We start from the raw sequence: 12,080 nt of genomic DNA, 5'->3' as shown, positions 1-12,080 counted from the left end.
TTGATGCTTCCTGCTCCTCCCCCCTTCTCTCTCTCTCTCTCTCCTTTCTAAAATGAATAAAAAATAAAAAAACAAAACAAAACAAAACAAAAGGTGTAAGCAAGTAAAAATCACCCCAAAACTCATCACTTAAAGTTTGTTGAACAGTCATTTGATTTGTTTAGGTGTACTTTGCACACTACATTGTATATTATTTTATAATTTTCTTTTTGTTGTGGGTTTTTTTTTACAGAGACACAGAGAGCCAGAGAGATAGACAGGGACAGACAGGAATGGAGAGATGAGAAGCATCAATCATTAGTTTTTCGTTGCGCGTTGCAACACCTTAGTTATTCATTGATTGCTTTCTCAAATGTGCCTTGACCGCGGGTCTTTAGCAGACTGAGTTTAACCCCTTGCTTGAGCCAGCGACATTGGGTTGAAGCTGGTGAGCTTTTGCTCAAACCAGATGAGCCCATGCTCAAGCTGATAACCTCGGGGTCCGACGCTCTATCCACTGTGCCACTGCCTGGTCAGGCTGTATATTATTTTATAATTTGTGTTTTTCACTTATTCTAGCAAAATAATTTTTCTATGTAAGTTGAATATATATAGACTTAGTATTTCATTTTGTGGGAGCCCTATTTTTTAACCAATTTCCCATTAGTGGACATAGGTTTTTGCCAATTTTTCACTATTAAACTAATAGTGTGATAACTCTTACTTATAAATATCACAGTTAATTTCCTTAGGGTTCTTAATGTAGAATAACAGATTTAAGTACAAATATGTTAAAAATTTTGATACCTATAGTTTACCCAGGCATGGCCAACATACAGGTATGTGGCCTGCGATTAAATTTTTAATATTCTCTGCACGACGCACTGTAGAAATGAAATAAGTGGTACTTTTAAATCGTTATACATAAACTATGATATCTAACCATTGTACAACAATGAAAGTTAAAATCTCAGCTACTCAGAAGCGGAAGTGTCTTTGATTATTGGAATCGAGATATTTAAGAAGATACTGATATGCGGAAAAGAATCCTGCGTGCGACTAATCTAGGGTTAACTTCCAATAATTGGTCAAATGGATTCGCAATACTTCTTTATTTTTAAAAAAAATTCCATTATAAAGATTTACAACTTTTGTACTCATCTGTGCAATTTTTATAAGCAATTGAATATTGGAAAATGTGGAAATTTAAAAAAACTTGCCAAGGAATATTTAGTCATCTTCAGCTCAACTTGTATGTGTGAATAAACTTTTTCTTTAATGAATCTAAATAAAAGTACAAGATCAAGAGTGAATGATTTACATTTGGAGGCTGCGTTAAAAACAGCTACTACAAGTATAGAGCCAGATATTAAAAAAATAATAGGCAATGCAAAGCGCCTCAACATGTCACATTAGTTTTTTTTGTTAATTTGTCATACTAAATTACTTACATTTATTCATAAACAAATTACATAATAAAATTTTGTTTTACGAATTGTTTTTGTATTTAACATTTTTTAATTTTAATATTTTGTCTGGCTCATGAAAAATGTTTTCTTTCTAATCTGGCCCAGGGGCAAAAACTGTTGGCCACGCCTGGTTTTACCCCTTCCAAGGATTCAACAGTTTACACTTCCACCAAGATATAGTCCTATTTTTATCTGTTTCCCATTGTATAGTCAAATAATAAAAAAAACACCTTTAACAATCCAGTTAATATGGCAGTATTTTTCAAGTTTTTAAAAATGATGGTCCATAGGAAGAACATCTGACATTCCATGCGTCCCCATATGTGAATGCATGTGTACACACTATGGTTAATACAAAGGTTTCAACCTTTTCACATGCAATACATTCCAGTACATTCAATTATTTAATTTAAAAAGATTTATATCTTGACTTCCTAAGTTTAAAAGCAAATGGGTGCTTTTTGAAGCAAAACTACAAAGTAAATACTCTTTAATAAAAGTAAACAGCACACTACTTAAAATTTTTTTAAATGTCTCTCTTAAAACGAAGCTCTTTTAATGTGTTTTGCTTAAGAACTTACAAAGAGAAAATAAAAATATACTAAAACTTTAACAGCTTTGAGTAATATTCTTTTCACCCTTGATCTGCCATAATTCAAATTATAATTATTTTTTGTACTGTAAAAGCTATACAAACTTATGAAAAGTTTGTACTTAAAAGTCACAAAATTACTGTTAATTTACCTCCTGATGCTTTTATAGTAACCAGTGTGGCATGCTCTATGCTGCTGTCTGAGCCCCTCCCTCTGCTGGCCAGATTCATTCCTATACATTGCTAATCCCATCTGTGTGGTCCCATTAGCAGTTATGAATTGAATAGCAACAATCTAGCTCACCATTCCTTCCCAAATATTCTACTTCGTGAGGTCCTTCTGTCCTTTCCCATTCCAGCCACCCTGATACTTGGATGGATCTTGCTGGGATGCCCTTGCTGCCCATCCAAGCAGCTGCTATGGAGTGGTGGTGATTAGGTGATGTGGTAAGCTTCCACCTTAATGCCATAAGCAGGGTCCAGACAATTCAGTTGCACTGAGTGCAGTTATGTTATTACATGGTTAATGAAATGACAGGTGAGTCTTAAGAAGGCTGGAAGCCAGTCACCAAATTTGTTATGCAGTTTCAACATACTTAGTTAAGCACCTTCTCCAGTAAGAAACCACAAAGATGATGTAGAAAGTATTAAGATGACCTTTTGATCCCCTTGAAGGCTATGTGAAATGTGAAGAAACAGAATATGCCTTGGGCTGGACTCCCCAGCTTTGGGATGAGCAGGATTTGATTTTGATGATCCTGACACAAAAATAAAATAGCCACTTGGGGTGCAGGGGCTGGGACTTAATATTCCTTGAACTAGGATCACAAGGGTAGAAGGTTGTCAGAATCTTACTAACTTCAGGAGTCAGTGGCCATCTGTCTGGTTAATGAATGACTTAAGTTTATTCTACCTGAAGTAGAGCTAAGCTAAACAGATTATATCCTGATGATAAGATGAAAATAAGCAGAATTGTCAAGAGAAATTTATTACTAAAAATAAAAGCAGGTGAAGATTTTCTCAGAGAAAACTGTCACCATGGGAAACACCACAACAAAATGTGATAATTAAATATCTTCTTCACTTCTGAATTGATGCCTCCTTCCATATATTTTAAGTTTTAGTTTAAGTTAAAAATATAATCATAGCTTTGCGCAGTGGCAGTATCGTAGCCAATGAGGTTTATCCGAGGCGCGATTATTGCTAATTGAAAAATATAATCATGATGAAAATGATGTGGTATCTGATTCCTTCTTGTTCAATCTAAAGACTGCGTTGGGCTACACTGCGAAGGAGACTTCAAGTGCGGTAGGTGATCATCTACCAAGGGTTCATGTGTCAGGAACATGGGTTGGAAAGAGGACACCAAAGCTGTACGCTGAAGTTCCGGGAGATCCAAGGATCCTGGGGAAAAAATTCCAAAAGTTCCAGTGTTGCCTGGGAATCTTGGGAGACTGATCAGATACATATACGGTACATTCTTTCAAATCCTTATACCTCTTGCATCTGTCAACCCAATTTCACTTACCTTGTTTGGTAAGATAGGACAGATATTTACTTTTACAATGAAGATATTTACTTTTACTATGACTGACATAGATTAAGTGATTGCCTAGGGTTATGTAGTATATCAGGCAAAGAGTGATTATTTTAATTCTATTTTCTTATTTTCAGTTCAGAGCTCCCCCTAAATAACCCCAGTGCTGATACCCTGGCTGCTCCATCCATCCATGATAGGGAATCCATGGAACAGAATCAGGACCAAGGCCATGGCCTGATCCCCTTCACCCCACTTGGAATCTTAGTCCTGCACAGTAAACTGTCCCCTGGAATTCTGCTTAGGTCTTAACTTCAGTTGCAAGGAGAAACCCCCGTTTCTTGGTGGGCCCTGCCTAGGATCACAGCCCTGCGCTGTGGCTTCCGTGAAGACTGCCTGAGAGCTGTGCAGGGCAGCAGGTCCTGCTGGCTCAGAACTCTCCATGACTGGAGCAGTGAAAGCTTATGGAACTTACTGCCCAGACATTTGGGGTACTGAGTTATGAATGAAGAGGGGGAGAGTAGCCTAACAATAGTCCATTTTCAAACCTAAAAGGTAAAATTAAAAGATACCTTGTAGAATGGAATCATTATGATCTTCATCAAAGGTCTGTCTCTGAAAGGCTTCAAAGCTTACAGCTGCATCATTCTCCAGGAGTCCTTGGGGTAGATGCCCGTCTCCAGGTTTGCACACATCAAATTTCACCCACTGGTAACTGCCGGATCAAAGGGAATTATGATCGAGAGCTGTCTCTTACCTCCATTCTTACCTCCAAAGCAATCAGGTATTTATTTTCTTTAGATTTCTCCAATATATATCTAAAAACATATTTATAAAAACTTTAAAAAGATAGGCTTTAGTGACCCATTATCCTGCAGGACTTCCTTTAGCTGTTAGGGTACACAGACACAGTTACAATACAGTGGGAACTGCTCCTCCTCACCTGTCCAGAGGCTAAGACAGTACTGAGGCACAGCAGTCAAGGAGCAAATGTGCTTTATTCACAGGAGCAGCTCCGTAGGTGTACAAATAAATAAAACAGATTAAGTTCCTGGCCCACTGATCACAGAGCTTCTCTCAACGGAATGGATTTGACCACACTTACTTGACACATTTTCGAGCTCCTGGACAACTCTGGATCAGATTGTGGATGGTTGGATGAGAAAACCCAAAAAAGTCAGCTCCAGATGGAAGCAGGTTAGACATTAGTTTCCCCCTAAATAGGAGAGGGATTATTTTAATTAGAGAGCTTAGAGGGAGACGAGAATGGGTTTAGGGATGGAATGTAGGTATGAACACAAAGTAAGCTTTCTTGATTTGCATACTCTGGAGACTCTAGTTGCTATGACATCTGAAGGATGAAAGAAAGCATTCTATAAAATAAGGGATCTTTGCTCGTTGAAAGCAAGAGAAAATATCTCACTGTACCAAAAGTGATCTTTTTTGTTTTCAAGCTGTTGGTTAACTTACATAGCAGCACTTATGGCCTTGAGCAGTTCTGCATGACAGGCATTTGCAGAAGAACTGACAATGGCATTCTGAGGTTCATCTTCAGGAACAATTTCAAACTGACAAAGATAAAGGAGCCATGAGAGTAATTTTCAAGGAAGAAGTAGTAGGGAGAAAGTCATACTACTCCTGTAACTGTTCTTCACTCTGAACTTGAAGCTGATGTATACCACACTGGGTACAAGTTCCTACAGTGTCATTAGAAAGTCAAACAAATACAAGAAAATAGTCCTTTGACTGCTTCAATTCTATACTCCCGGTTTGACTGCTCCCCAAAGGTCAAAACATAATTGGTTACATGCCTTTCCAGACCACTTTCTACCCACTTACTTATAAGTACAAATGCAAATAGTATTTTAAAAACAAATGAGATCATTCTCCATGTATTCTTAGGTGTCTAAGGAGTATAGGCCATTTTGATTGCAAGCTGCCATTTTAATTTATTTTCTGTATTTTGTGAATTGAAAAATGCCTTTACTATTTCTAAAGAAAAAACTGTTAAATCAATATTATATTGATTCCAAGGAATTTTTGCCAAGAAAGTATTTTTGTAGTAAGTGCTACCTAGCCAACTTAATTCCTTGACCAGTTTTCTATAAAGTTCAATAAATTTTTGCAAAGTAAAATACCTGAGGTTGCACACCACCATCCTTGATCTGACAGGTATATAGACACTTCTGGTCTGGGCACTTCATGCTGGCATATATTCGAGTACTGCAGTATCCCACAGGGTAGATGGTGCTCTCGTCATGAAAGCCAGGTCGGTCGGTGATAATCTATAAAAAAGATTCCACCAACCTGCAAATGAGGTCACTGGAGAAATTAGGAGTCCCATGTGCCACAGGTAGCCTTTGGTACCACTCTGGGGCTGCAAAAAATGACTCAAATCACACAGTAAGAGTATAGGCTGTGTAACAAGAAAAACCAACCTGGTTCCTAGGGGCTGGAGATATTCTGGGGTTTGTCTGGATCGGAAGGGGCTGCTGCTAATGGAAACAGGATGGGAAGGCTCAACCCCATTCCCATATCTCTGATTCTCCTCACTCTATATATAGCTGGTCTCACTCACCTCCCCCAGGCTATATACTGTTAGACCCCCCAGTCCGATGGGGAACACAGGCCGTCCTGAGGGATCCAGGGCAATGGGCTGAACCAGCTTGCGTGCACCTCCCTCCATTTTCTTTTTCTTGGATGTTTTCTTCAGAACTGAAACGCAAATCTAGGGTCACCCACTTTAGGCCCCTCCCAATGCTAAGGGGAAGGGAAAAACTTACATGTAAATATTCAGAATAAGCCAGTCCTGGTTCTACACTCTCACTGAATGGGCACATGGGACTGTCCCCCAAAGCCTTGAGTATCTTTCTAACCCACCCACCTGGCAGTAACCAATTTTAGTAATTACTGCTAAGGACCTAAAAGCCTTTTAAGGCTTTTAAATTTAAAACCAGAAATTCCCCAAGCTAGCAGTGCACTCAAAAGGCCACCTACCTCATTTCCCTGCCTCTAGGAAAGACTGAATTGAAGGCAACCCAGAGTTGGGGATAGGGAAGAAGATGGAAACCTTAGCCTGCTCCCTTTGTCTTTAATCAGGTCTGACTGAAAACTCTCCATTCAAAGTGGCTCTGATACACTTGCTTTTCAAGGGCTATTAGGCCTGCTCAAGGATTAGATAAGAGTTTAAGTATATCTGTGGCCGTGTGTGTCTACCAGTTAGTACCAGATCTTTGTCAACAGTTGTTGAGCCAGTGGCACAACTGATATCCCCTCCAAGGTACCTTCCAGTTTGCTGTTCTCTTTGCCTTTTTCTTTTTTCTCCTTCTTGGATTTCTTCCCAAATGGTTCCTCAGCCCCAGTGCTAGGCCCAGAAGTGGGCCCAGCTCCCTGTAGAGCTCCCACGGAGCTGGACACACTGTAAGTCAGGGGCAAACTGGAGCTGTGGGAAGGAGCTGCAGACGGCACTTCCCCTTCAGTTAGAGCCTGAAGCTGGAGGAGCTTCTTTAGCAAGTACCTGAGGTTGGGAAGGTAAGGAAGCAGAAGTATGAACTTCCGTCTTATCTCAAGTCAATATTTTACTTCAGTACTGGGAAAAGTCAGACCTGTACACAAAGATTATACTCATAAAAATGATACTCTTGGCCCTGGCCGGTTGGCTCAGTGGTAGAGCGTCGGCCTGGCGTGCAAGGGGTCCCGGGTTCGATTCCCGGCCAGGGCACACGGGGGGAGGCGCCCGTCTGCTTCTCCACCCCTCCCCCTCTCCTTCCTCTCTCTCTCTCTCTCTCTTCCCCTCCCGCAGCAAGGCTCCATTGGAGCAAAGATGGCCCGGGCGCTGGGGATGGCTCCTTGGCCTCTGCCCCAGGTGCTGGAGTGGCTCTGGTCACAGCAGAGCGACGCCCCGGAGGGGCAGAGCATCGCCCCCTGGTGGGCAGAGCGTCGCCCCCTGGTGGGCGTGCCGGGTGGATCCCGGTCGGGCGCATGCGGGAGTCTGTCTGACTGTCTCTCCCCATTTCCAGCTTCGGAGGGAAAAAGAAAAGAAAAGAAAAACGATACTCTTGTCCTGGCTGGTTGGCTCAGTGGTAGAGCGTCGGCCTGGCGTGCAGGAGTCACAGGTTCGATTCCTGGCCAGGGCACACAGGAGAAGCGCCCAACTGCTTCTCTACCCCTCCCCCTCTCCTTTCTCTCTGTCTGTCTCTTCCCTCAGCCAAGGCTCCATTGGGGCAAACTTTGCCCCGGTGCTGAGGATGGCTCTGTGGCCTCTGCCTCAGGCGCTGGAATGGCTCTGGCTGCAACAGAGCGACACCCCAAGATGGGCGGAGCATTGCCCCCTGGTGGGCATGCCGGGTGGATTCCTGTCAGGCACATGCGGGAGTCTGTCTGACTGCCTCCCCGTTTCCAACTTCAGAAAAATAAAGAAAAAAAAAATGATACTCTTACTGGACCGTGAGAATAATGAATCTCCAGAGGATAATACTCAAGAAGCCAAAGATAAAGAATGATAACATATCTCTTTGCATCTGGAGGGTTGAATTGCATATGTATATATACCCACTGTGCTTTGCAGAGTAGTACATACATACTAAATAAATGCTTGTGGAAATGAGTTTCTTTTATAATTGGGGAATTGTAATTAGATTACTTATTAGTTATGGCAAGAGGGCTTTATCAGAAAGATGAATAGAGGAGCTATCTCATCACTGTGGTCTAACATGACTTGAGTAAACAGGAACGGCTACACAGGTTGTGAGTTTCTCTGTACTTAATCAGTGGCCAACGGGCTGTGCAATGCACAAAAATCCCTCTGGAGAAAAATCTCCAGAGCCATAACATATATATACCAATCACCAAACTGTTATTCTGAACACAAAATAAAGTCAGCTCACCGTCTTTCTTCTTTTGCTTTAAGAAATTTTTCCTCAAGACGGGCAATTTCATCGCAAATAGCAGCATTTTCCTTTAAGAAAAAATTTGAATATAATCATATAAAATGAATAGAAGATCAAAGTATTATGCTGGGAAGAATTATATTTCACACCAAAGACATCTTTGTGGCTAGATAAGAAGGAAAAACTAGGCTACCTTGCAAACTATAAAAGAACCTATGGGTGACACTACTAAGGGCAGGGTAATTACAGAATTATCAAAACTGATGTACCTGTGACGAAAAAGGGGGCACTATTAACGATTACACCAGAACATCAGGTAAGCTAGGGCTGTTTTAGGCAAATCAATATGCACAGTCCTCGTAATTAAGATAGCCTTTGGCAGAGAAAAGGTATACTGCTTAAATGCAGATGGTTAAATTCAAACCTTATAAATATGAGGACTATCCATTCCCAAGTACCTTGACTCTTGAAGAGCTTACAAAACTAACCTAACCCAAAGTATCCTGTACAATATGAACCTTAAAGAGAAAAACTGGATGGAACAAAATCAACTCTAGTATGTAAAATTCTTTTTTCTTTTGTTAAGTGAGAGGAGAGGAGATTGTGAAACAGACTCCCACATGTGCTCTGACTGGGATCCACCTGGCAATAGGGTCTGGGGCCCATGCTCAAGAGTACTGAGCTATTTTTGGCACTTGAGGCTGACCTCGCTTGAGACCAACCCAGCTATCAACGCGGAGGGGGGGCGGGCACACTCAAACCAATTGATCCACTGGCTGCAGAAGAGGAAAAGGGAGAGGGAGAGAAGGGGGAGAGAAGCAGATGGCCGCTTCTGTGTATCTTGACTGGGAATCAAACCCAGTACGTCCATACACTGGGCAGATGCTCTACCATCTGAGCAACCAGCCAGGGCTATGTAAAATTTTTAACTTCATATTCTACTTATTCAAATACTATTTTTCTTTCCTGATGACTTATCATATTTCCCCGTATATAAGATGCACCTTTTTTCAAAAAATTTGGAGTCTAAAAACAGTGCGTCTTATACAGTGGTTATAGATATTTTTTACTTGCGTTTCCTGCTTGTTTGTGCGTTCATTGTTGCAGACAGTGATTCATCATCAGACACAGATGAGACCAACCTAATGGATGGGAGTTTTGATAGTGATGAGTTGTATGAATTTTATGATGAATAAAACTTGAGTTCAATAACTTTATGTAACTCATTTCTTTTTCAAATTTCGGGCCCTAAAATGAAGGTGTCTTATACATGGGGAAATACGGTAATCCATTTCCCAAGCATTAACCTAGATCAGGAGTCCCCAAACATTTTACACAGGAGGCCAGTTCACTGTCCCTCAGACTGTTGGAGGGCCGGACTATAAAAAAAAACTATGGGCCCTGGCCGGTTGGCTCAGTGGTAGAGCGTCGGCCTGACGTGCAGGAGTCCCAGGTTCGATTCCTGGCCAGGGCACACAGGAGAAGCACCCATCTGCTTCCCCACCCCTCCCCCTCTCCTTCCTCTCTGTCTCTCTCTTCCCCTCCAGCAGCTGGGGCTCCATTGGAGCAAAGTTGGCTCCGGTGCTGGGGATGGCTCTGTGGCCTCTGCCTCAGGTGCTATAATGGCTCTGGTTGCAACAGAGCGACGCCCCAGATGGGCAGAGCATCGCTCCCTGGTGGGCGTGCCGGGTGGATCCCGGTCCGGCCCATGCGGGAGTCTGACTGCCTCCCCGTTTCCAACTTCAGAAAAATACAAAACAAATAAACAAACAAAAAAACTATGAACAAATCCCTATGCACACTGCACATACCTTATTTTAAAGTAAAAAAACAAAACAGGACCAAATACAATATTTAAAGTAAAGAACAAGTAAATTTAAATCAACAAACTGACCAGTATTTCAATGGGAACTATGCTCCTCTCACTGACCACCAATGAAAGAGGTACCCCTTCTGGAAGTGCAGCGGGGGCCTCATGCTGCCCGCGGTCCGTAGTATGGGGACCCCTGCCCTAGATGTTCCATAGGTGGAGACTCAAACTCTTAATGTTCAAAACAATAGCTCTTTTCTTCACAAAACCTTTATGTAGTACAGTATTTAATGGAATCAAACCTTCTAATAACATAGGCTCCAAGCTTTATGTACCTTTGACATGTAGGGAATGAAAGAAAAGTATCAAATCTCTTCTACTCTTCGTATTTCTCTCCAGTGCATACAGCAAATGCTAAATGTTTTTGGAATGAATGCACTAATTTCCAAACCTTTCCTTATGCCTCCAAAAAGCTAAGAGATGTTCAAGTTTTTGGTAGAAAGGAGAGGTTAAGGTGGTGTGTGCCTGGCAAACCATTTCACTCATTAAATAAATCCAGTGTGTCTACAAAAGAGGTTAGAAGGGGGTACATTATTTTTTTCTTTTTTTTTTTTATTCATTTTAGAGAGGGGAGAGAGAGAGAGAGAGAGAGAGAGACAGGGGGGAGGAGCTGGGAGCATCAGCTCCCATATGTGCCTGACCAGGCAAGCCCAGGGTTTTGAACCGGCGACCTCAGCATTTCCAGGTCGACGCTTTATCCACTGCGCCACCACAGGTCAGGCCCAGAAGGGGGTACATTATTGGAAGTTTCATGTACATGTCTATCTGAGAAAGGGGTACACGGAGTACTTAAGAAATAGGCTGGGTAGTGGAAGCAATAAAGAAACTAGAATCAGGATATCTAAGAAGTTGGCGCGGGGCTCTGACACAGTGTCCTTAAGCAAATGGTCTCTGGTGTTATTTTCAAAACAGCGTCTCATTCTCGGGGTTCTCTTGAGAAGCAAACGCATTTCCAAAAGTTCTGCGGTAATAACGAGAATGACTAAAACTTACTGGCACATCTAGATACCAAACACTTTACTTTCCTAATTTAATTTTCACAACTGCAAGGTAGTTAGTAACTCACAGATAAGAAAGCGGATTACAGAAATGACAAACTGTCCGAGGCTGCCGAGGGCGGTGTATACTGGAAAAGCTACCACTACATTACTACGGCCACTCCGGGGAGGGGGGCGGGTTGGGGGAGGATTTCGCGAATTCAGAGTGTCCAGGAGGAGAAAGGCCAAGCGGCGACAGACTCACGAACACCGTGGCTTTGGCGGCTTTGCGCAGGCGCAGGTACTTGAGCCGGTATTTCTCGTTCTGGCTCCGCTTCGGGAGCTTTTTCATCCTGCCCTTGGTAGGCTCCGGCGCGGCCCGCGGCGAGGAGTCCAGGCCGCCCAGCAGGCTCATGGCCTGGCCCCGCTGCGGGGCCTCCCGGGCGCGGCGGACATCGGCGCCCGGGTGTCGGCGGGCCTGCGCTGGCGGAGCCGGGCCCTGAGGAACCGACCTGTCCAGGACGCTCCCAAGGCGCACCTGGCTGGGCCAGAAGGGCCGCAGTGGATCGGAAGCCCGGGACCTCCCCGTACTTCCGCGTTTACCTAGGAAGTGACACTGCGGGGAATTACGTCACGGCGGCGACTGGCGTGACTTCTGGGTGGTGAGCATATCCTCGTTTCGTCCTGGCGGTCAAGAGCAGGGAGATGGGCCGCGCGGTGACAGTCGCTACTTTTGTGACCTTCAGTGACTGCTATTGAGTGCTGAG

The 12,080-nt window shown here is 42.9% G+C and overlaps 1 protein-coding gene, 1 non-coding gene and 1 pseudogene across 2 annotated transcripts; 2 read left to right on the top strand and 1 right to left on the bottom strand.

Moving 5' to 3' along the window:
- Positions 1-3,012: 3,012 nt before the first annotated feature.
- TBRG1 (transforming growth factor beta regulator 1) lies at positions 3,013-11,890 on the bottom strand. Its single transcript, XM_066259595.1, has 9 exons — positions 11,579-11,890; positions 8,464-8,534; positions 6,862-7,094; positions 6,156-6,292; positions 5,716-5,862; positions 5,048-5,145; positions 4,683-4,793; positions 4,150-4,292; positions 3,013-3,444 (listed from the first exon to the last, which is right to left on the bottom strand). The coding sequence occupies exons 1-9, from the start codon at positions 11,726-11,728 to the stop codon at positions 3,299-3,301; spliced, it is 1,236 nt and encodes a 411-aa protein (XP_066115692.1). The 5' UTR covers positions 11,729-11,890; the 3' UTR covers positions 3,013-3,298.
- Positions 3,187-3,267, top strand: LOC136327801 (U4 spliceosomal RNA; annotated as a pseudogene).
- TRNAV-GAC (transfer RNA valine (anticodon GAC)) lies at positions 9,865-9,940 on the top strand. Its single transcript has one exon. It is a non-coding gene; the product is annotated as a tRNA-Val (tRNA).
- Positions 11,891-12,080: the final 190 nt, after the last annotated feature.

This window comes from Saccopteryx bilineata, chromosome 2 (genome assembly GCF_036850765.1).
Source record: "Saccopteryx bilineata isolate mSacBil1 chromosome 2, mSacBil1_pri_phased_curated, whole genome shotgun sequence".
Classification (NCBI taxonomy): Eukaryota; Metazoa; Chordata; class Mammalia; order Chiroptera; family Emballonuridae; genus Saccopteryx; species Saccopteryx bilineata.
This window is presented reverse-complemented; position numbering and strand designations above follow the sequence as displayed.